This window comes from Gastrolobium bilobum, unplaced genomic scaffold, assembly GCF_033153095.1.
Source record: "Gastrolobium bilobum isolate Gb01-03AN ecotype WA unplaced genomic scaffold, APGP_CSIRO_Gbil_v1 utg182931, whole genome shotgun sequence".
Taxonomy (NCBI): Eukaryota; Viridiplantae; Streptophyta; class Magnoliopsida; order Fabales; family Fabaceae; genus Gastrolobium; species Gastrolobium bilobum.
In genome coordinates, this window is record NW_026899598.1 from 17,091 (window position 1) to 43,586 (window position 26,496).

General features: G+C 32.1%; 2 protein-coding genes across 3 annotated transcripts; both read right to left on the reverse strand.

The window, feature by feature from the left end:
- Window positions 1-282: 282 nt before the first annotated feature.
- Window positions 283-2,795, reverse strand: LOC133291832 (glycosyltransferase BC10-like). Its single transcript, XM_061490162.1, has 2 exons — window positions 1,796-2,795; window positions 283-1,024 (listed from the first exon to the last, which is right to left on the reverse strand). The coding sequence occupies exons 1-2, from the start codon at window positions 2,339-2,341 to the stop codon at window positions 338-340; spliced, it is 1,233 nt and encodes a 410-aa protein (XP_061346146.1). The 5' UTR covers window positions 2,342-2,795; the 3' UTR covers window positions 283-337.
- A 4,220-nt stretch (window positions 2,796-7,015) lies between these two features.
- LOC133291829 (uncharacterized) lies at window positions 7,016-18,145 on the reverse strand. 2 transcript variants are annotated; one of them, XM_061490158.1, is made up of 12 exons: window positions 17,723-18,145; window positions 17,486-17,633; window positions 16,448-16,602; window positions 15,653-15,835; window positions 15,128-15,203; window positions 14,706-14,783; window positions 13,628-13,713; window positions 12,892-12,965; window positions 11,854-11,899; window positions 11,490-11,599; window positions 11,208-11,382; window positions 7,016-8,101 (listed from the first exon to the last, which is right to left on the reverse strand). In XM_061490158.1, the coding sequence occupies exons 1-12, from the start codon at window positions 17,981-17,983 to the stop codon at window positions 7,931-7,933; spliced, it is 1,563 nt and encodes a 520-aa protein (XP_061346142.1). In that variant the 5' UTR covers window positions 17,984-18,145; the 3' UTR covers window positions 7,016-7,930. The 2 variants fall into 2 exon arrangements, with proteins under 2 accessions (XP_061346142.1, XP_061346143.1); XM_061490159.1 differs by having other exon boundaries at window positions 7,964-8,402.
- Window positions 18,146-26,496: the final 8,351 nt, after the last annotated feature.

Here is a 26,496-nt window from a genome sequence, read left to right on the forward strand (position 1 = left end):
CTTGATTTTGTTACTGACATATAAGACCCAATAGAAAAAGGGTTCGCTGTTTGTCATGTCACATGACAAGACCATTTTCTTGCACACACAAATCAAGTGTGGGTCCCACGCTTAAAAAAAAAAAGTCAAACCAAAATCAGGATACGACGCCGTATCCTCAAGATACGTTGCCGGATCCTTGTTGCAGAAATGAACAGTGTCATTCCTGCAACATGATTCTCATATCTCCCATAGAAAAAACTCATTAACTGAGATCCATCATGCAAATGAAGTGTATCGATGAAATAAGTCTACCAGTTAAATTAATGAAAAAGCTTACAAGATGGAAAAGAATGAATTAAAAATTTGGTTTTAGTGATAACTTTCTGTATCTATACCTATCGTAATGTTCAAAGTGCATAACCTTTGGTGCAATCTCGGTGAGCCTTGACAAAGTACTGGGCATGAACTTCCTAGCAAACAGGAAACAAGCATTGGTGCCGTTTCCATTATACTCGCATTTTTTGCTCCTCAAATTCTCTAAGAACTCAACAGTCACCTCAGATCTCACAAATGTAGCTGGGTGTGGACCACCCCTTGACCAGTCAACCCAAGTCAAACTTCTATTTGAATTCCCCTCCCAAAACTTGATGCTCACAAATGTTGGCAAGTAATGTTCATCTGCGTAACATGAACCTTTGCAGTACTTCTGAAAATTTGGGAAGTATTTTCTGTCAGATACTACTTCTACTGCAAGCTCTCTGTCCATTTCGAACCACTGGGAACCTTTTCTCCATTCCCTGAGGTTGATATCAGGCAACATCTGGAAGTTGTACCGGCCGCGACCAACTGCGCTGGGCTCATCATAAGCCATGACATAGTTTTGGGTAGAGTTCATTAAGTAAGAGTAGATGGTGGAAAAGTTGAATAGAGGTATGCATGATTCTGATAAGAGAACAAAACGTTGGTTTGAGATATCCAAAAGTGCATTGGCCAGCAAGCGACGCTCAGCTTCAACCATGTTGCAATTTCCCCATTCCACTTTCTGCATTATGTGATACCAAATGAAGTTTGAAACAAATTGCTGGAATTAGAAATCTATGGCCTAATCAGAAACAAAACTCACAAATGGAAATGAAATCAAAACTAGTACCCTATTTATCTGTGGACAATTTTCTTAAGGGAATTGACTCTTGTACTGTTTTATTCTATTTTTCTACGCGAGACTCTTATAGTGATGAGTACTTTTTGATAAGAAATAAATCAATCCATATAAGAATTGAAATGACATACTAAATTTAACATTAAAAAAAGTAAAATATCATTGTCCTTTTAAGGATCCACTGAATCTAGTAATGTTTTGCCGAATACAGTAGCAGCTAGCTGTTACCAGTTGTTGTGGGGTGCCTTAACTTTGGGCTTCATGAGCTACCATTTTAAATGTTAAAATATATGGGATTGCCGAATGGCAATTCAAGTGGGATGGGTTTGTAATGATCCTTTTATTTTTCTTGGAAAATGCTGAAGAACGCTCAAACGTCACAAGCTCAATTTTATTTCATAATTAAAATGTCTCTGTTTTGTTCTGTTCTGTGTTCTATTTTCCTCTTCCCCTTTCCCTCTGGATTGGTTTTTCTTTAGTTGTTCTTTTTATTAAGCAATTTACATAACTACACACAAATATACAAGACATTTGAATAGGACTATACACTATGACTCATCTCAATTATCCAAACAATAATCATTTTCATAATTCAGATCAAGGCAATAGAACAATATTATATGAAACAAGTAACTTAAGAAGAAACAAACTAACCTTACTGGGAATTCTCCGACCATGAAACACTGGACTCTCCGGGTTCGATAAGTTGTAAGATGGATTGGAATGCACGTAAATTGAGTAGTACCCTTCATGCCCTTTGAAGAATTGCTCCCACAAAGGTGCCAAAAACACAGGACCCCTTGTCAAGAACATGAAAGCCACCTTGGGAACTCGATCAAACGGGTATTCAGCTATCTTTGCATTCATTGAAGCTCTCCATAGCAATTCCTCATCATCCATATCATGCATAACTTGAGGAATCTTAAGGAACTCCTTCAATCCTACGTGACTGTGATTGGATATTTCTGGTTTTGCAATTGGTGGTGGCAAAGCTGGCGTTGTTCGCGGTAAGGCAGAGAGTGACAACTGAGTGAATTGTAGACTTAAGGTGCAGTCTTTAAGATAGAAACTGATGATGATTCCAAAGGTTACTCCAAACCCCAAAATGAGCACATAAGTAAGAAATTGAACAAAGTGGAGTTGAATATTGAAAAGCTTGGAAAAAGAGTTTAATGGGTATTGATTATTTGAGCCCTTCATTTTGGGGGAACAAGAACAATTAGAAATATATATATGACTTAAAAAAGATCTGTCTATGGTTTTTTATACTCTGATGAAATACTTCAAAGAATATCAGCAACAAACTTAACTTCTAATTAAAAAAATCTTTATAGTCATAGACCGTAATCAACAAAATCAAATGAAGGTAAGGATCACCTAGAGTAAAACTGATCCAAAATACGATGGACACTGAAAGGGGTGATAGAGAAAGAAGATAGGACAGAAAGCTCTAGAAGTTCAGAAAATGATAGAAAAGGAAGTTGAAAAGCTATCTCCCTTGGCTCAATTTTATGCCACTAACACCCATTCTACAGGTGATGATGGCTTTAAAGACCACTCTGTCTCTTTGATGCGCACTTTATATTTGCCCTTAGTTTTCTTCTCTTCTAGAAATAATAACAGCTTCTTTAAAAGATGAACTTGCCAAACACGGAAACTGTTACCGTTGGTTTTGGAAACCTGTAGAAGATCATTAACATAATGTTACAAAGAAATCAATAAATATACCACACAGACCCAATGGGAAGCCACAAATTATTACGTTGAAAATTATGACAAGATGCGGGTTCTGTTGTTATTGTATTATGGTGCCATCTGTTACTGGTACGGTGCAATATTTAAAAAACGACATAGACTTTTTCTTAGTGGAAATTTTTGGCATTGAAAATTTATGTTACGACGAAGACTAGGTTACGTAGCCGCCAAGGACAAAGGTTTTTAACGCGTCGCTTTGTTACGTGTTTTATGGATCCTTAAGGATGAGAAGACATTTTGTTAAGTGATCGCACCAATAAAATGGAACCCAGAAAGAAGGCACCACGCATGTGGCAGCATATTGAATACTCTTTAGCAAAGTCAACATTCTAACGATCAAAACCAACATGTTGAAAATAATGCACGTGTTCGGCAATTAAAAGATACATAGAAAAGAGGTCAGCATGCCAAACAATTAAAAGGCGGAAAAAAAAATGACACTGGAAAAATAAAGAAAATACAAGTATGTAACAGTAAATAGAATGAAACGTACGTATAATTGGGTGCACACCATCAATGTTGTTAAAATCGAAATCTTAAGTAAAATCGGAAGGAAATTAAAAAAATTGTAAAACGTAAAATCATAATGTAAAAGAATTGTAAAAAAATCATAAAAACATAAAAGCGTTTGGAATATCAGTAAAATCGTTTTGATGAAATAAAATCCTAAAATCGTAGTGATAAATTGAAATTTTAACAACAATGCACACAATACTTAATGATGATTGCTGGCAAATTGGACTTATAATAAATTTCACTTATTAAAATTAATGTCACTTGAATTATGATTACAATAAAATCAATAATGAAAATAATTAATTGTCGATTTTTTTTAGATTCTTCTACGGTAAATTAATTTGCCATATAATAAATTTCACTTATTAAAATTAATGTCACTTGAATTATGATTACAATAAAATCAATAATGAAAATAATTAATTGTCGATTTTTTTTAGATTCTTCTACGGTAAATTATTCATTACTTTGATTCGAATGGTAAATGAGAAAAAAGCAGTAAAGCTCTACTATAAAATTTTATTTTATTAAAATCAATTGCCGACTTTACTATAAAAGTCGATTGGAGACCAAATCTCCTTAGCAATCATTTAACTATTTTGTAATAGCAATCATCTACTTGAATAGTTTACAAATAATCTTTAATAAATATAATTATTTATTAATATATCTTTTTTTGCTTTTCTAAACTTTTGGACTCTCTGTTCTGCCAATGAGAAATCCTTCGGAAACAGCATCAAGAAAGAGAGGGGAAAATGGTGAAAAAGAGGAGTGTAAATAAATAAAAAAGAAGTTCACCAATAAATAAAGACAGGGACTTTATTAAAAAATTCCCTGAAAACGAAAGGGTGAGGTCGTGGTTAATATGTTATTCAGATGTTTTCGACGCAAATGATTTGGGCAGCAACATGGAATGCAGACAAGAAATTCCGTTGCCGCCTATGATGCTAATTTGAAGCCAATCCCTTTCTTTGACCAATTATTTCTGGACAAGTTCGTGTTTTTCTTCCACATGGTCAAATTTTCATAATGCTGTTTTTTATATTAACTTTATTTTAGAAGAAAGTTTTATTTTATTAATTTGAATAATAACATTTTATAATTTGCTAACATAAATTTTTTATATGGGGAATTGATTCCTTCCTCATAGAACTTCACAATCAAAGCGTAAAAAACTATAAAGTAGGATTATATAAAATTAGAACACCAAAAGACTCAAGTTTACTTGTTGAAGACATTGTTCTTGATTTCTTTAAAAGCTATCTTGCTTGCCCTGATACTCCTACAAGGTTTGAAAGTGTAGTTCACACCACTCTCTGATCACAACCGCCGATGGAGCGAGTTGTGGAATGACAGTTTTTCAACACACGGTAAATGCAGAGGAATCTAGCCAAACTTATTAACCCTAGGGATTATGGTAAGATTGTGGAAGAAACATCTTATTTATATTTATCACTAAAAAATCTCACGAAATTCACACCAATAAAAAATCCATTAAAGTCGTCAAATTCATCAATACCAAAAGATTGTTTTCCTTTGTTTAAAATCTTGATTAAATACCACCAGATTTGAACAGACTCTAAAATAATATTTTAAAATTCTAATCGAATATTACATGATTTTTTTTTTCAATCTTTTAAAATCTTAATTAAATACTAATGAATTTTTTTATCCTAAAACAATCCATTAAAATATTTTAAAATCTCAATCCAATACAACCCCTAGAATCTTAATCCAATACTTTAAAATCTCAATCAAAAGTTATCATTTATTGAGAATTAATAATTAATTAATAAGTTTAATTTCTAATAGATGATCATCGTTGATTGGCGGAAATCAACGATTAGGATTTGGTGTCAAATTTTAAAGTTTAATACTGTTGTCAAAATATCCTATATATATATGGGCTTATCGTTTCTCAAGCTGCTTGAGATAATCTTATCTCCGGCTACTAAATCATAACCGTACAAAGATGGATCAATGGTGATAAAGAAATAGAGTGAAAAAGGGAATCATAACCATTCAAAGGTAAATCAATTAATATAAGAAAATAAATAAATAAAACGATGTAGTTTTGGAGTAGCCGGAGATAAATTTATCTCAAACTGCTTGAGAAATATTTTTCCCTATATATTAATTGATTTACCTTTGAATGATTATGATTCTCTTTTTCTCTCTCTTCCTTTATCACCATTGATCCATCTTTGTACGATTATGATTTAGTAGCCGGAGATAAGATTATCTCAAGCAGTTTGAGAAATGATAAGCCCATATATATATATATATATATATATATATATATATATATATATATATATGAGGAAGGTTATACTTACAACCTTTTTTTTATAACCTCTTACAACCATATCTTAACACCGTTGATTTTTGCCAATCAACGGTTATCATTTATTGAGAATTAATAATTAATTAATGAGTTTAATTTGCGAAAATCATAATCGTTGATTGGCGAAAATCAACGGTGTTAAGATATGGTTGTAAGAGGTTGTAAAAAAAAAGTTGTAAGTATAACCTTCCTCTATATATATAGGGTTTTATTAATCTCATATTAAAGGAGATAGTTATCTAATGTCATAAAGACAAACTAGTGGGCTCCACCACCTGAAAAAATAAAATAAAAGAAAAGAAAAAAGTGACACAGTTATCGAAGGATGTGTAGGAGAAAAAATTTGTCTCGTGTGACATAAGAATAGTTTTTCCCATATATATATAATCATTTTCACAGCCGCTTTACGTACAACAAGATGTATAGTTATAATTCTCCATATTTAATGCTTTCATCTTTTGTATATTATGATTCCTCACATTTAATACTTTCATATATATATATATATATATATATATATATATATATATATATAAGCAAACATCAAGCCACCCCTTCTAAAATTTTGATGACTTCAATTCATGCCTAACACGGCAGTTCCATTTAATGTTTACGTCCTCTTACATTCCAAAATATTATAACTTTAGGCTGGTTTCCATGGCTTACGCGTTTAAGGTTTGCATATAATTTACTTTTCCTTTGAGAAAAAATCAATCAAATGAATCTAAGAATCTACCCTGACATGGTTCGGAATATCTAATAACCCCTTGGGAGTTGGGACGTTTGGTATAAGAGTAATTTTTTTAGTATATGGGTATCACGATTACTAAAAATATAGTTGGAAAAAAAGGTGACCGAAAATAATACGAAAAGAGTGTTTGGTAGGCTAAAATATTACCGAAAATATTTATTAATTTTATTGTACGGGTGTTTGGTTGATGTTAAAATATTACTGAAAAAATAAGTAACTTTTACGAAACTACCCTCGCTCCCTCGTAATAGATAACTTTAAACACGATGTTTTAGAAACAAAATTCATAAAACAGCAGTGCCAAAAGAACAATCCATTTCGTTGGTGACCTAATTTTGCACTGTATCGATTTTGAAATTGCATATTCCCAAATCGTGAAGAAATCATCAATTTTCATCAACCAAGTAAGTCCATAACCACGTTATCAGCATACCATTTTTCATCAACCATTATAGAGTGGAAAAGGACGCAAGTTCATCAACATCATTTCATACTGGGTTTCCCTGCAATCAGTTGAACTGCGATTGTGCCATTCTAGCCTTACCATACACATGTAAACAAGTCAGCCTTGCCCACAAGTATATCTTCCCGTAGATAAAGATCATAAAATGTTTATATATTTCACTCATGGCATGGAATATTAGTATGGAATATTACCGATTTGTGAAACTAATATTACCGATTTGTGAAACATCACAAAACGGAGGCAACAAAGACAACAAAAAATGTTCGAACAAACCAGAGAAGTTTCCGTCGATGGGCTACCTCCACAGCAACATTGTTATTCAGAGGAAAATAGCTTCTTCGAACATAACTTATGCTAGGGCTCACAAGGGTATTTTTGTCTGCAAAAAAATGTAAATTGATAGCCAGTAGACAGGTATAAAAAATTACCATGTGGAAGTAGGTATTTATTTTGGCCTATCGGTAGTGTTAAATGGATACCTGATCACAAAATATTCCAAGGCATAATTTATGTTTTCCTCGTACCAAATATGGGTATAAATAATTCCCACTATTAAATTCTTGGGTATCCCTTTTATTACCATGTACCAAACAGCCCATTAATGTTTATTTGTTTCTGTATGCAAAGGTATTTATCTTGTATCGAGGAGACTATGTCCCGCCCTAGGAGAAGCCCAGCAGCATTTACTTAGGGGAAGAAAGAGAGAACTAAAACACCACACTAATGTATACATATAGGGAAAGAGGATGCCCACGAGAGATGCCTCGACCTTGTCAGGGTCAGGATGCCCACGAGAGATGTTCTTCGGAAGACACAAACCACGGAAGACCAACCAGTAGTACTATGCTCGTCCAAATTGCACCAACAATCATTTTAAAACTTAACGGCAAACGAATAAAAACTAGCCGCCAACAGTTCAAGCACGATCACCACATACTCCTATGTAGGTACACCTTTCTATTTACTGAACTTGCTTTTGAGAGAGTACAATACAGCAACGCCAGCCAAAACACCACCAATAAGAAATGAAGATTTCCCCAGATGTAAACTGCCACTAGTGTAAGCCCACATCCATCGAGATAGAAAATGCAGTCCACAGGTACTGTTGAACTTCTGGAATGAAAAATCCTAGGATAGGTGCACTATGTCCTGTCAGTTCCACGAGGCAATAACAGCCAACCTCACAAGTAATTCCTCTCTCAGATTATTACACAAGCTATATATTTCATACAACTATTTCTTGGAGTTCCCATTATTTAGAGCAATTTCAACGCAAACAATGAACTTTGAGGATAGAGATACACGTTTTCCAGAGAAAATGAAATGGAAGAAGCTGATAGGTAGCCATTGCAGCTATTCCTACTTATAGTTTACCCACATTGTCAGCAAATGCAGCCAAACTGGAATTGTAAGTCTCTAGAGAAAAATCCTGCACATTCTCACACACATTGTCTAAGTTGCATAGAATTCCGAATGTTAGTTTATCACTAATTCAAATATACTTGTTGAAGAATTTTCTCAAGACACTACCCAAAATAATCACATATGAACATGAAAACAGGTAGATTATTTTCTATATGTCTATTGTAGATTAGATATTGAGCAGAGGTATTTGGCAGTTTATGAAGCGAATTTTTCACATTATTTGAACAGTCAGATAACCATTTTGTCCTATTTACAAGAGGGGGTTATTTTGTATTTTATTGAAGCACGACAAAGCTTTTGCTAAAGTAGGAAAGGAAAACAAAGAATAATGGAGAGAGCCGAAAAAAGATATATGGAGTAAGCATTGCATGCATATCAAATCCAGACTGTACATCAAGTCAGTCAAGGCTCTAGGTTATTTTTCAGGTCCAATAAAAATAATCAACAAGAAATAATGATATTATAAAAATAAATGAATCATACATAATATAATAGAAATTAGATATCATACAATAAAAAATAATTGTTAGATATCATTAACTAAATAGCATGCTTTCAATAATTCGTGTGGCATTTCTATGAATTTCTTTTGTAAGAAAAGTATGTAACTTAGTATATACTGCTGCATCTCAGCTCTATGCTAGGAAGTGTCCGCCGGTATAATAAAAGTAAATCTCACAAATGATTGACATGCATACAAACCTAAGGTATGAAATAAAATAATGTTGTATAAATATGGACACGAGGAATTGATATGAAAAGATACAATTTAATAAACAAATACAACAATTTTTTAAAAAACTTAAGATGACATATTATCTCTAATATATATATATATGCGGCAAGATCATTTTATACGCGTGTAATTATACTCTTAATTTTAATTATTGATTCCACTTGATGTGACTAATAAATTAGAGCATTTAGATGCGAGTAGATCCACAATTAAAATTGGGTGTAAGATTTGTTATTATTATATGGTATATGATGATCCTTCCCCAATATATATATATATAAAACTACGTCGTTTTGTTTATTTATTTCCTTATATTAATTGATTCACCTTTGAATGGTTATGATTCCTTTTTTCTCTCTCTTCCTTCATCACCATTGATCCATCTTTGTACGGTTATGATTTAGTAGCCGGAGATAAAGTTATCTCAAACAATTTGAGAAACAATAAACCTATATATATATATATATATATATATATATATATATATATATAGGGTATATATATATAGGGTAAAGGATTTCTCCAGTCAATGGAGATAAATTATCTCAGGTGAGCCCAAAACGACGTCGGTTTGGGACGGAAATCAAAGTGTTTTTGTAATTCTAATACATTACTGGGTTATATTAGTCTTTATCATTATAATTTTTTAATCTTATAAAAACGACGTCGTTTTGAGCTCACTGGAGATAACTTTATCTCCAGTGATTGGAGAAATACTTTTCCCATATATATATATATATATATATATATATATATATATATATAGGATCTATTTATCTCATGTTGCATGAGATAATTATCTCATGCAACAAAGATAAGACAGTGGAGTCCACTACTTTTTAAAAAATAATAAAAAATAATGGACCCCACTACTTTGTCTCTGTTGCATGAGATAATTATCTCATGCAACATGAGATAATTATTTCCCTATATTCATATATATATATATGGCAAAAAAAAAATTTCTTTGTGATAGAAAAACTTTGTCTGCCATTGACACACACACACATATATATATATAGGGTTCCATCTTTTTGCAGCTATGGCAAAAAGATTTATCTGCCATAGATACATATTCACCAGGATCTAATAATGGATCCTCATTTTTTTTTAAAAAAAAAAAAAACAGGATTCGATGTCAGATACCGATAAAAATGTGTCTATGGCAAACAAAGTTTTTCTACCGCAAAGAGAAAAATATTTTTGTCATATATATATATATAAAATTGATATTGAGTTTAAATTGTATAAAATTATTAGGGTTCGCTTTTTCTGCAGTAAGCCCAATACGATGTCGTTTTGGGCAGAAATCATGGTGTTTTTGTAATTTTAATTTATTTCAGGGTTATTATAGTCTCTATAATTATAATTTTTTAATATTTCAATCCCAAAACGACGTCATTTTGGGAGTAAATGCAGATAACTTATCTGCAGTAACTGCAGAAATATTTTTCTGAAGTTATTAAAAGAAATATTATTTTATTTGTGTTAGTTTGAGAAGTTTAAAATTTGATATAATTATCTTCTTTTTTTGTTATAATTTTTCAAAACAAATATCACATAAAAAAGGAAAATATTCCCTTAGTTTTACAAGGGAAAAAACGGAAAAAGATAAATACAACAAAACTGGAGCGTATAAGACAAGACAAACGCAAACCAGGAGGAGAGAGCATGAAAGAGAGAAGAGCGCGGGCAGGAAAGAGAAGAAATCATTATATACTCCCAGAGTAATACTCTAAGGCAGTTTTATAACTGTTTAAATTTGTAAGTATTTTATTTTTGATCCAATGGCATATATGGTTATGCATTGCGGTGTCACATGCTACATTCTTACTGGAGTGGTGTAATACTCCCAGAGTATGTAAAAATCTCTCTGGGAACAGAGAGTAAAGGTAGAGAAGCAGAGCATGCAGTGAATGTGAATGACAACAACCAAGCAGAGAAAGCTGACAAGGCCAGAATTCCTAGGCCTTATATGCCCATGGGCTCGGTGGATTTTTCACCAATAGATACTAAGAATTTCTCAAAGATACGTGGGAAGTGTTTAAAGCTTAAAGCTTATTTGTTATTTACCTTTGGTAACTTATGTTGCTGGGCTAGATGATCCACATGGAGCCTCACATTTGATGATGCAGCAATCCAGGCACGGCGGTCAACATCACAATATACATACGCAACAATGTCGAACAATGTTTTCGCTCCACCATCAATTGCTTTCAAGATATTAGCTTCTCTACTCCTACGATTCCTGAAAATAATGACAACAATCCTCACACAGTTGGTGACTGATATAAAATATCAACTATAAATAATAACTTGTTCAGTTAAGGGAATGAATTGATTGATGGTTAATACTTAAGATATCCACACAGCATCTGCTTTGGCCAGAGATTAACTCTCCCATGCATTGGTATTAAAGCATGTGGTGAAAGCTCCAGAAATTTGTATGTGGTTTGAAAGTATTCCTGCAAATGACAATAATATTAAGACATCTAATTCACAGGTATTATTAAATTCTTTTCTTTTATCAATGGTTGCTTTGTTAAAGTGCAGTTTATTATCTAAACTGCAGGGAGTGCATCATTCATTTAGAGAAGTTGAAGCCAGCAATGCAGAGTAATGGGTCTTACTCATAGTCAATAATAATATTTTTGGCGTTGTCTATAAATAATAACAAGAACATAGGCATGTCCAACATACTCGGTCTTTTTGCACTTACAGTCATATTTCCACCTGAAGTTACGTCCAAGAGAGCACTTCCCTGACTGAAACAAAAGTGAAATAACATATTTGTAGAGTGGAGTGATTAACAAAACGACCTTGAAGATGATGTAGGTCATAGAAAATATTGGAACTGCAAAGAGGAAATTAGACGGCTTGGACATTGAACAATATGACACAAATTTTAGCATCCCAAACCATTTCTTTCTTTAAATCAAATCTATGTAGACTACCTATTCCCTGGTTAAATTTTGAGAAGAGGATTTTCGCAGAGGTAAATCAAATTGAATGATCCTCTTATAATAATCCTATCATATCTGTGTCCTCCCTGTATCTGTGCTTTTAATAAATTAATTGACATAAAAATAAAAGGAGGAGCATCCGAATGTAGCTAAAGCAGTCTTATTTACTTCTAGACAGCAAACAAGCTAATTTCAATAGTCTCATAAACTGTCAAACTTAACCAACTTGTTCAATAGGCCTTTTTCTGTTTTTGATAAAATAATAAACTAATTAGTAATTAGTATAAATTAGTGCAGAAACAACTCCCCATGCACTTCAACCGAGAAAAAGACGTCATAACAAAAAAACTTGTTTACTACAATTTCAAGTATTTACAACAGTCCAACCGAGACATTGTCCCAGATAAGGTATTCAAATGCATGGAAAGTTGTACAACTATCCAAATATGCATAAATACGAGAAAATATATATATATATATATATATATATATATATATATATATATATATATATGGGACAAGATCATTTGACACTGAATCTTAACTATTGATTTCCATCAATCTGACGGTTATAATTTATTAAGAATTAATTAATAAATATGACTCAATAAATTATAACCGTTAAATTCACGGAAATCAATAGTTAAAAAGTTTGACACCGGTATCAAAGGATTCTGTCCCTATATATATATATGTGTGTGTGTGTGTGTGAAATTTGAATGTGTATGCATATGTCATAGTAAGAATTTGATCTTTGTTTATTGTATGAACCATGGTATTGTATGGAATCTTACCCCACACAATGATCACCTACAATCAATGAATGAGTATTCACGTGAAGTAGCGCCATATGACCATCTGTATGTCCCTGAACCGAAGAGAATTGTCATCTTCATCAGAAAATAGAAGCAATTTTATAAAGAATATAAAGGTGTGTTTGGTGTGTGGAAATTATTTGTTTTCATTCTGTTTTCACTAATAATTAAAAAAATTGCCACCTTATTTTCACTTTGTTTCTTGTTTTCCAGCCTTCACCATTTCATGTACAAATCTTTGAAAACGTGAAACAAAGTGGCATTTTTGTAATTATTAGTGAAAATAGAAAATGGAAACATATAACATTCCCACAAACTATATGCACATTAATATTTTCTCACCACACTACTGGGAAACAGTCATGTATGGTTTTTTATTTACAACTTCGAGACACCTCTTCATGCAAAAGCGTTTTGTTTTAAAGCATGGACACAAGTTCATGTTTGAAGAAACCATTATGCCATGTTAAATTGTTAACTTTCATCATAAAATACGGCACGTGAATATTTTTGATGTACAACTATAACAGATCTTTTTGTAAAAGTTCTCCGTCCTATAAGGTAATGTTAAAACAGTGAAGTGGATGAGCCATTACCCTAGTCATACATCTTAAAGGACGTCTTCAAATTTATATAGAACATAAGGTCCAGAAAATTGAAGTTATTGCAACACAACCAGTACTATACACGAAAGAATTATGCATGTGAAAAATACCGCTGCAAAAATAACTTTCAATCTCTGACCACCAATATAAATGTCCTCATCTCCAGTAACTGAGGTATAGCCAAGTGACCAATCACCTGTAATCATAGAAATTTAGTTTAACGGCTTTATAAAACTTGGGAACTAGTTTGTTTTATTTGTCAAGAAAGTTATTAAATAGGAATTGATTTCAGATTGAAATCCTTTGGATTTAAGTTGTCTGTACATGTAGATATCCTCTCAAATCTGGTGGAATATGAGTGGATTTGATTTTATTTGTTTTAATTATTTGAATTGATGATTTTTCCCTTATTAGATTTTGAGAGAGAGAAATCATATTATTCTAAGTGATGGGAAGAAGCATAAAATTAAGGACAAACCCTAGTACACAAAGGCTCCCTAACTTTGCAAGGGTCTAGCCTTACCCTTGCATCTTCGTAAGGATGCTGTTAAAGGAAAGCACAAAATTATTAAAATAAAATAAATTTGATTTTTTTGTGATGTGTTCCAAACATGAAATTAATTTGTAAATCAATTCAAATTATTTTTTAAATGAGTTACAAATATGGTAATTGGTTTCTAAATCAATCAAATAAATTCCATTTTTTAATGATTCCATCCAAACACCGTGTTAGGAGAATTCTAATCCTCAGGACCTCGGTGCAAAAAATTAATATCCATCACACACAAAAATTAATGCAACCAGATGTACTGCTTCCTCCCTCTTATCTGGAAATTTCCCCCATAACCACCGCATCTAGATTCTTATTGCATAAAAATACACCAAGCATACCCTATAGCATCTCTTGCCAAACAAGTCCTAATGCAGAAGGTACCAAAAGTTGGGTTTTGCTATTCTAATGCGACCATTTTAAAATTCATAGCAAAGTCATGATAGCAAAGATATGTCATTTATGACAAATAAAGAAAATATTTCATTTCAGCATGGATGCATGTAGCTAATCTAGCAGCATAATTTTATTTTATTATCTGTTCTAGTTGCTTAACGCAAAACTAGGAAGGAAAAATTCATGTTTGCAAAGTGTCTCGAAGAACATTATAGAAATAAAAACAAAAACTAACATTAAACCTCTGCTTATGCGATGCATGGTATTTTCATGTGCTAACAAAGTAGCATCAGGATTGCACTTCTGGATAACTGAGAGACCTGTCATAAAGAGTGAAAATACGAGAATTAAAAGAGTATACTCACAATTTAATTTATAAAAACATTTGAAATGTAAGTCTCCAAGTACTAGAGTATCCATTACAGACAATTGCTTATGCCAGAAGAGAGAAAAAAGTGATGATTTACAAGGTACACTTGATTGCAGAACCAACAAAGATAAGATTATGTCCTTAGCTTCTTTTTGGTTCTCCCTTAGCTTTAGTAAAGAAATAACAAAGTAAAAAGGATTATTTATGATGACTTCCTCACCATTCACCACCTATACTCATGCATAATCACCCTAAAAAAGAATACAATTCACTACAGTTTTAGCAAAAACTTACCATCTACATGGTCACGATGATGATGAGTGACAAAGACCACTAGCCTTCTTGGCAATGCGGCTACAACTTTCTTTAGCTGATAATTACAGAGTAATATGTTAAGATTTAATTGAAAAGTAGGAAAATTTCAAAATCAGATAATGTGGAAATTAACCACTATATACAGGGGAAAGGATGGATTCATAGAAGGTAGGATATTAGGGGGAGGGTGGCAAAACATCAGAAAGTATTTCTCCATGTAAATTCCTCAAAAATCCTACCACTTGTATTTGAGCAGAAAAAAGAAAAAAAAAAAAAAAAGCAGATAAATTCAAACAAATAGGATTTGTTTCTGTTTTTGCTATCAATAAGTAATTTTAAGTTATATTAAGAAACAGTCAAATCAGAATAATCGAGTGTGAAGGAAGTATAGAAATGAAATGCATCCCATAAACATGGAATAAAAAACAGAAGGGTAAAAGATGACTCAAAGGCCAAAATGACATGGACTAACTGCACAAGCTTGTTTGTTATGTGGAACTATACCTCTCCATGGAATGCTGATAGACATCCTGGATCAATTATTAGTGCATCTCCACATGCAATAAAATTATTATCCTCGGAATCATTTGGAACATTCTCAGGTGCAAACACAACCAAGTTTGTTGTGCAAAAAGGCTTTGCTGTCCTACTTCCCATAGGTATAAGTATAACACCAGGCGGGTACTCCTGAAAATGAAAATAAATCTTCATTTTGCACCAGATCATAAACATAATGAATTGGAATAATAAAAAGTAAACTTCCTCTTTCTCCTTTCCTTTGTACACGAATATCAAACTGCAGCTATAATCTTTGAATAAATAGTTTAAGATGTAAATTTTGAGTTGCTGAAAATGAACAGTACATGTGACATTTTTAAGTTTCAACAACTCACTGATCTGGAGGAGGTTCTTTATCCTTTGAACTAATAAGCAGTTAACAAAGTGAGTTAGCACATTTGGCAGTGAATACATAGGAGGGCGGTGGAAATCTAGGAAGCAAACCATATGACAAATCTCAACACTAGAGTCTTGCCTTAGCATTAAATAATTTAAAAAAAGACATGACAGGGTTTGGAAAATTAATATTTATGGAGATTATCCGTCTCTATGAGACTTCCTTTAATAAGATATCTTAGAATCTCCACTAAAAACAAGTGGCTTATAGGTCATTTGAAATTCTTGTCCTAATTTTTGAAAGCAAAGCTTCTCCTATATAACTGCTTCCAGATTTATTTCTAAAATTTTAATTCCCAATAAATGCCCCACCATGGAAACAGAGGAAATTTAAAGAAAGCAAACCTGATAGTTTATGGCTGGAGGGACTTTCCACTTTGTGGAGACAGATGTGTCATTAATAAGACCAACAACTACCAACGGTCCAACACGATCACCTTGTGGTTTCACTTCCAGAAGCCAGTTAAGACAGCTTTGAACGGACATCCATTTATAAGAATCTGCATATAGAGTTATACAATTCTACAATTAATCACACATGTTGTAAACATATTATCGCATTCACATTTAAAAAAGATATAGGCGAAGAAAGATTAACATTGCATGAAAGTAAACATTCATATTGATTTTAGTGAATCAGTTGCTATTCATTTAAACTATCTACATCACTAGCAGATACTACACTAATAACAAGGACTCATCTGTGGGAAAAGCATTTGCAAAACAGAAGCCACTTTCATTTTTTTTCCACTGAGACATCAATCAGCCACCCATCCACTCGAAAGAAATGAAAATAAAAGAAACAGATTGGACCCGAACTTGGAAAATTCCAAGCCTCTCTCAGTGTCAGATAATATTGAACTGTTGTTCTGCGACACCAGAGAAGTCAACCACATGCTGTGGATATGCAAAATATTAAGCCCCTGACACGTCTCCCATTCTGCCTGTTTCTGTTTGACGTTTATCTTTTGTACTACTCCCCAATCTATATCATACACTGAAAATAAAAAAATTTATCGAGATGAAAGAGGAAGAGGAACTTTTCCAAATAAAAACAAACTAAAAGACACAAACACAATACAGCTTTCCAATGCATATCAAAAGGTTAAACATTAAGACATTACGTTTACTTGTTAACATATTTTCTTAAAAAAGAATTTGCTCTCAACACTCTCTAATTTGAACAAAACAGAGTAACAGACAGACTAGCTGGACATGGTAAACAAACCAGCATCACCATCTTAGGGCATGAGCACACAAAAAAATCAATATAATTGCTCAAAAAATTGATAGCACACAACCCAATTCATACATCTTCTACTAAAATAAAATAATAATAATAATTGCAATGTCAACTACAACAAACTGGAAATACAAGCAAACCTCGAAAGTCCTTGTCCTCAGCTATCAATTTTCCCACAATGAAGACTGTATTAACGGGCAAACCGGGTCCAAACGCAGCTTCCTTCGCATACTTATAGAACTTCCACTCTGTCCCTTCAACTGCCCCAAAACCTATTTGCCGAAACACCTAATTTCAAAACCATTTAACACGAATTCATCATCACCAAAGCATAAAAACTCAAATAAATAAATAAATCTAAAACTCAAGAACTCTACTTCGTTGAGAGCCGAACGGATGTCGAATTCCCTCAAATTGACCTCCTCTGAATGGGAATCCGCAATTTCCACCTCAAACGGGGGCTCCAATTCTGCTTGCAGCGGGTTCAACTGCGCGGAGGGCAAGTCCCAGAGATCAGAATCGACGAAAGAATCGTACTCTTCATCTTGGAATTTGGGAGGGCGAGACTGCTTCACGAGCAGAAACTCATCGTCGTTTGAAGGGTTTTGAATGATCAGAGCGAGTCTGTGAGCGGCCATTGGCAAAGGAACTGTGAGTGGGTTGAGGGAGTGAGTGAAGTTCCTGATTCTGAACTAACTTCAAAAGACCGTGCGTGCGTACTGAGTGAGGTTAAGAGTTTTTAAGGGCCACCGTTGGAGTGGGTGGAAAGTTTTGGCGCTCCTTTCCTTGGGGTTGGTATATGTTAATGGTTGGAAACATCAATGAAAGCATTAAAGTATTGAACCGAGTAGGAGTAAATAATGAAGATGAGTTTTTGTTTTTATGCATCAGTCAAACACAACATCAAGATCATGATCATTTTATATTATATATTGACAGATTTGTACTCTAATTAATGAAAAATATCAAAGATTAAAAATTTCAAATTAAAGTGCATATAAGAATGACAATGATCATATTTACAAATTTCAATGTTATAAATTCTTAAAATTACATTATGTATTATGAATAATATTATTATTTAAATATGTAGTAATATATAGTACCTATAATATATAGTATAATTTGTAATATTTTGTAAATTTTGATTTTGTAAAAATAACTTATCCCTGTGGGGCGTTTGGTACGAGGTTTTTTTCGGGATTGAAACTGAATTTTTTTAAATTTTAAATTTTTGGATATTATCGTAAACTGAACGTAAAAATTATATTTTTGAAAATCGAGATTCCGGATAAAAAAAAATTATCTTCTATCAAACGCCCCCTATAAGAATGTAACAAAACTTGGAAGATAAACTTTTTTGAGGGAGTAAACACAAGGAAGATAAACTAAGAAGTGTTTACAGTAAACAATGCTGTAATAACTATTCACATAATGGCTTTTAAAAATAATAATGAAGTTGGAGGTAAGATATTTTTACTATCAAATATTCTTATTATCAATTTATTATCACTTTTTAGCTATTGGATTTCACTTTTCAGTAGACAATCTCGGAAAATTTTTGAAGAGAACAAAAGAAAAACAGTTTTTAATGTATTATCGGTAATACATAATTATATTAAAGGGGTAGGATATTGTAACAACCAAGTAGGGTTACTACCATGTTACTACCAATCAATCTCACCGTTAGATTGATTTTTTGATCCGACGGTCCTGATTTGATCCTTATATAGCCCATCTTTTCTATCTGACTTTATTCTCTACCGCCGCCGTCGCTGCCCATAGCCGCCGTCCCATTTCAGACAATAACCTACAATGTGGTGATCTACTTAATGAGATTCAAGATCGCATTCTTGAGTTACATAGTCAGAAGGCAAATAGCATTTGTACTGGCACCGACGCCTTACTCCAAAAGTGTAACAACCCAAAATTATGAAACGTGGTAAAGAAAACTAGTTCGGGTGTTTTTATTCAATATATAAAATTTATGAAAGAACTACCTGCATTATTATTAAACTTGGATCGATAACCAAAAAGGATCAATCTGATTAGCATTTTCTCTTCATGTGTTTTGGGTCTTTGAACTTGTTTGAATTAATTATTTAAAAATAAAGACGTAATTAGGTTTTGATTTACCTTTGTTTTCAATTGTTTACCTAGATTAATGACTTTTGATCGATTATTCTAAATTAATCAAAACTCAGTCGCTTGGTATCGTAATCACTTAACTCTTTCTAGGGATTTTAACCTTAAGAGCGAATAATCTAAGGCCATGGCAGTTGCTGTTATCATACAATTCACCTTGTCTATCTCTAGTTCAATCATGAGAGAAGGGAGGCGGCGGTGGAGTGGGCGGCGCGATGGCGGCTATGTGCAGCGGCGTCGGTGGTAAAGAGTACAGTTAGAGAGAAGGGAAGAGAGAGAAGGGGGGAGAGAAAGGAAGAGTGACGGGCTATATAAGAATCAAATCAGGACCATCGGATAAAAAATCAATCTAACGGTAAAATTGATTGGTAGTAACTCTACTTAGTTGTTACAATATCTTACCCCTATATTAAATTGGTAATAAATTAGTGGTAGGAACATTTGATAGTAATAATATCTTATCTCGTCAAGTTAAAGGCTAATTTAATATTTTAATATCACAATTCAAAAAGAATAACCTTAAGCTATCGGGTAACACGATTTCCAGAAATGGCAAACATACTGAATGGATGAACTTGCAAAAGCTGGAAATAAATCGAATTTGTTTTATAAAAATTTAAAAAAAAGTTTTATAAAATACATGATAAAACACATAATATTCATTTTGTGTCACTCTCTTCTTCAATATCCATTTTGTGTTCGCACTTGAAACCACTTTGAAATATTTTTTCATTTAGTAACTTTTCAAATAGGTAGGAAAAGAGTTTAAATTTTTTTGTGTCAAACAGCTGTATTAATATTCAGTACTTTCTACGTGAGTAATTGTTAAGCCTATTAACAATACTATTATTTTCTGCATCCGAAATTGTTAACGCTATTAATAACATTTATTATTATATCTATTAAGATTAATTAATTTCTTGGGTCTACAAACGAACCAATGATTGTTTTGTTAAAAGCTTTAAAAACTAAGTTTTAATCTATAAAAAATTCAAAAAATCTTCTTAGTTCGTGTATAAATAGGATATGTATTATTGCATATTTTTTATTCGTATTCAGTTTCTGTGCACATATTTCTTTCGTTTTTGTCTATTTATCTTCTTCATCTTCTCAGGTTGTTCTTCTGCATAATCTTATTCATTATTTGTATGTTTGTAGTTTTTTACTTCCTCATCAATGTTATCTCTTTATCTACATTGTTTACATTTATTTTACCAACTTCTTCTATAGAGACTGCGTTGTTTGTTAATCTTCCACGCCCATTGTTTTGTACTTTATTGGGTGAATTATTTATATTATTTCTATATTCTATATTATTAATATAATATATTGACACATGAGCAAAAATTTTTTTTTTTTGAATTAGTTTTGATGCTGAAAGTCAGAGACACCTTGCTAGACAAAGGAATTCTGTGACTGATGAAGATGTTGTGCTGTGAAAAGTCCTTAGAAGAAATAAGCATGAAGTGCTATGACAGAAATGAGCTATCATAAATAGACGGTAAAATGCAAGGATGCAAAATAGTCTGAAAAATACTAAATGGAAAACATATTTTTACCAATCAGAACTTGGATCGTTTTTTGTTTGCATGTGTTTTACGATATATCTTTTTTTAAAATTATTTTTTAAAGCTTCTAACATAAATTATTCTTAAACATAAATTAAAGGAAATAAATCAAAAAAATTTAACACAAATATTTAAAATAAAATTACTTTGTAAAATACATATTTTACAAAAATTTAAAGACACACATATATTTTAAATAAAAAATTTAGAGATAGACTTTAAGGTAAAGCAAGCAAGATTTTAAGTTAGGCTTTATTTTCTTTTTGTGAAGTTCTTAAATCAATGTCTCTGACTTTTATTTTATGGGCTCTAAACTTTTCAATCCCTTAGTTTTGAAAGACAAAAAAAACTTTTTAGTTCTCCGCTTCATTGTTTCTGAACCTTTTTCACTTCTTAGACAATTCCAAACCGAAAACCAAGAAAGCTAAAAAGCCATAAAAATGCTTTCTCTTTATCTACGTTAATTATTTTATTTTACCTATTAGTTTATTCACCTAAATACATCTATTCCACAAGATTTTTCACTTTTAAAGTCACGTGTGTCCATTTGTTTCTAATTTAATAATAATAAATAAATAATTACTCAATTAAAGGAATGACATTCAGTAGTCTAAAAAATACTCTGGAAAACATATTTTTACCATACAAAACTTGGATAGTTTTTTTCTTGCATATGTTTTACGATATATCTATTTTTCAAACTTTTTTTTGAAAGCTTCTAACATAAATTAAAGGAAATAAATCAAATTTTTATATAATTTTTTTTTAAAAAAATGGTTTTGTAAAAAGCATGATAAAATACAAATTTTACCAAAATTTATAGACACATGTACATTTTGAATAAAAAATTTGAAGATAGACTTTAAGTTAAAGGACGCTAGATTTTAAGTTCGAAATTAGAATTTAAATTATTTTTATTTCAATTTAAATTTTAAATTTGAAATTAAAAATTACAATTCAAATTAATTTTATTAATTTAACATTTAAATTAATAGAAAAATATTTCTGCAGTTAATGCAGATAAGTTATCTGCATTTATTTTCAAAACGACGTCGTTTTAAGATTGAAAGATTAGAAAATTATAATCATAAAGACTAAAATAACCATGAAATAAATTAAAATTACAAAAATACCATGATTTCTGTCCTAAAATGACGTCATACTGGGCTTACTGCAGATAACTTATCTGCAGTAGCTGCAGAAAAAGTAAACCCTTAAATTAATTAGGTTACATCATGGATCAAGTCCAACTTTGCCCATGATGCCACATATTCTCTCTTGGCCCCATATGTGGCTTTACCAACTTAGGCATATTATCCCTTATTGGGCCCAAACCAACTTAAGGTGTTTGTGTGCGACCCATTAGGCCCAACATAGCCACTGACATAAATGGATTTGGGCCCATTAGGCCCGATCCATCTAATGACAACACAAAGCACTAGTAATGCTTTGTTGCAGAGCTAGTTGAGTTCATTGAATGATCAACCTGTTATACCTATTTAGTTACCGTGTGAATTATCCTTTCTTCTTGGTTATCCGTCACATTGACCTAGGTCAAGGAAAACATATCAACCCCTGCGGTGGGTTAGCTTTTTCCAAAACAAGGAATCTTCATTTATGGACTTTAAAGAGCGAGCCATCTCATGACTCCTTTACTGTGCATAGATTCCCAATTCCAACAAATGTCATCCTGGTTTCATCGGTCTATGGATAACCTAATCTCTCACAGAGATTGACGAATTCTTTCAGCTTGTCATACTAGCCCTGAGTCCTTAGGGCATGCCCAAGAGTGTACCTACGAGTCTCCATGTTTTAGGCAGACAAGATATACAATCAAAGCAAACCTTCCAAAGCACAGGTCTATATGACAACGTTAAGTCTAAGGAAAGACATAGCCAAATAATAAGAGACATTACCTATCGATATTATCTGTGAGATTTTCTTGTAATGTCTCTTTGTGGGTCAATTCAGTGCAAACTATTCTCCAATAGGTCCACCCACGAGTCAGCTAAGACATCTCCATGTCTGTAGCTCACGAGGACTCTACATTGCATCTCCATGCAAGTAGCTGGGTCGTGCTAATATTACCCGAGATCACCAATGCCCATTATTGGTATCTCTAGACTAGGAACATATTTTTGGCAATGGACGTGTGGTGTCATTGAGCCCTCATGATCGTGATCCCTATCACAGATCCTCAATGTGACACTCGTTTCATTCCAAGGACTTTATCAAGTTACTCATATTCAATATTTGAGACATGAAATATATGAAACAAGATAAAGAATATTTTTATTCGTAAAATTTATTCATAACAATAAATAAGTACATGGGTCCATCTTACTCTCAGATTGTCTCTAGGACATTTATGTACTAACACAAACAAGATGCCTTTGCAAAGTTTGGTGAATAGTTAAGTAATCAATAAGCCCATAGGTACATAACTTTATACATGGAGTAGAGTTTCGTTTGAACTAAAAAAATATATTTATTCTTATTAATTACTCTATTAAAAGAAATGATCATTCAATATTTTACAGTATATCATTATTTTAATGCAATTTATGATTAGTTGTTCTCAACCCAGTAAGTAGTTGGCTTTTCATATTCTTCACCAAAATATTGTTGGTAGAATTGAAGTATTATTGAGATTAAATACGATGTATTAAATATATGCTTATATATATGTTAATTTTGTGAATAATTATTTATACTTATGCAATTAAGCTAATGAATAGTCTTTTGGTATTAACAAATTCAACTTCAACTATGAAGTGTTTGTTAGAATATTAAACGTAATAACTAAAATATTTGCCAACTCGTCATCTATTATATATGCAACAAATACCGCACCTCAAAAAGTCGATTTAGACGCAACTATAGAAAACATAGATAAATAGTAATCTAGAAGCAATTATAAAAATCTTTTTGTGTGGATAAATATAAAAACCTAGTACATGCTAATATAAAATGTTGACAGTTAAAAGTAGCAAAATGGGCTCGGCTGGGAGGGCCGGCCACCCCATCCGCCAAACGGGCGAGTTAGCTCGCCAACACGTTTTTTTTATTTATATATTTACTGTCTAACAAACCCGTCTTTGTATGGCTAAGATAATTAGATTTAAAGCTGTAAAAATTTCAAAAACAAGCATCTAAACAAAATGAACAATCAGATTGTGATAAATGAAAGTCCATCTATGATAAATACTGGAAGAAATGAGTCAAACTACGTAATTTTTGAATGATTACAGGACAAGCTAATACAATGACATCTGCATTTTATATAAAAAGATCAAACAAGATGTCTTTGCAAAGTTTGGTGGACAGTCAAGTAATCACTAAGCCCACATGTACATAACTTTATACATGGATGTTTCGTTTGAACAAACAAAAAATATTACACAATTTACAAAAACGACTATTCAACGTTTTGCAATATATCATTATTTTAATACTATTTATAATTAGTTGTTTCCAATTCAGTGAGTAGTTGACTTTTCATATTCTTCACCAAATTGTTGTTGGTATAGTTGAAGTATTATTGAGATTAAATACGATGTATTAAATATATGCTTATATATATGTTAATTTTGTGAATAATTATTTATACGTATGCAATTAAGCTAATGAATGGTCTTTTAAATTACCACTTTTAACTTTAGTTATAAAGTGTTTGTTAAAATATTACACGTACTAACTCAAATATTTGTCAACTCTACATGTACAAAAGCTGGAGTTATGTACCTCATAGTATTAATTTAAATAAAATGCAGTGATATACGTTTTCGATTTAAGTTAATTTTTACGAGACAGACAAATCGATTTTTTCTCTCCATGCAACGTATGTATAATATACTAGTTAAATTATTGAACTTAGTAAATAATGAAGATGAGTTTTTATTTTTATGCATTGGTCAAACACAACATGAAGATCATGATCATTTTATATTATATACTGATTTTGTCATGTTGTAGGAGGTAATTACATCTCCTAGGGCCTCTTTGGTAGAGGTACTTACTAAAAAATGCCAGGAAAGTAAATGTGGGTTTCGCCTTTACCCATGTTTGGTAGGAGGTTTGACATTATTTTCCCTGGTATGCAGTTTACCCAGGAAATTGGCTTATGAACAAATTGTGACGTAGTTTCCCGTATCAAATTACCTCCAAATATGTGGTTTTTGTCAAAAATCAGAAACAAGGATTTGTTGTCTCATTTTTTCGAACAGTTGTGCCCTTCCATTTTGACAGTTGGTCTTCACAACGTCATCTCTATCTTTCTTGATCATAAAATATCATGGATGTTCTACTGTGAGGTTGGTTTGGAACCTTATTTGCAGAACCTTATTTGTGCGTTCTTTGCCTCCTTCACCCAACCTAACACTTGCAAACCCTGAAATAACTGGTTTAGTGGATCTGGGGATAATCAACATGAATATCGATACAATGCTGAAAGAAATAACCCTGGAAAAATACTCTTTTTTGAGTGGTGGTGTTTTTGTTTGTAATCGTGTCTATTACGAGGTTATTTACGTAAAAGTATCACATATTCCCAGTAAAATTTTATCATCAACCAAACAACCCCTCAGGAAAGTTAACCAAAATTTCTGATAATATTTTCGCCTAGCAAACAGATTTTTTGTAACATTCCCAGTAAACTCATATTCTTATCATATTCCAAGTAATCATGATTTCTGAGTAAAAAAAAAATTCTCCTCTACCAAACGCTTTCTTACATACACATAAAAGAATGTGAGATTATATAAAAAGAAGAGAAAGAAGCAAAAAAATATAAGCTCTACACATTTTTATGTATGTATAAAATATAAAATCATTTTCTACAACATGAAAAATACTAATCTCGTATAATAAGTAATAACGAACCAACATGGCAACGTCCATGTAATGTTATAAAATAGATTTCTGCTTTTAAGAGCCAATCTTGACATTAATCAGTTTTTTTTTCCATAGAAAATACTATACCTGAATGAAAAATCAGCCTAAACTAACTGTCAACGCTAACATTCCTATATAAGCACAAAACAGTTAGGGCCTGTTTGATTGTGTTTTAGTTTTTTTGTTCTTAAAACTGTTTTGTAGAATAATTATGGAAACAATTGTTTTTTATGTTTTTTTTTTTGTTTTGAAATTTAAAAACAAAAACAGAAAACAAAAATAACTCAGACATGTTCTCTAAATTTGATTCTAAAAACAAAAAAATTGTTACAATTTTTAATTTTTTTTTTTTTACAAAACAGGCTTACCAAACGAGTTTTTTTATTTTTTTTTCTGAAAAAAAAAATTTATTTTTAAAAACAATAACCAAACAGAGTCTTAGATTGTTGGTCCACCCCCTCCGCAGTCAAGAACTCGAGAGTTATTTTTCCAGTGATCAAACAGAAACGTGTAACAACAAATCAAATCATTATGTCTTATAACTA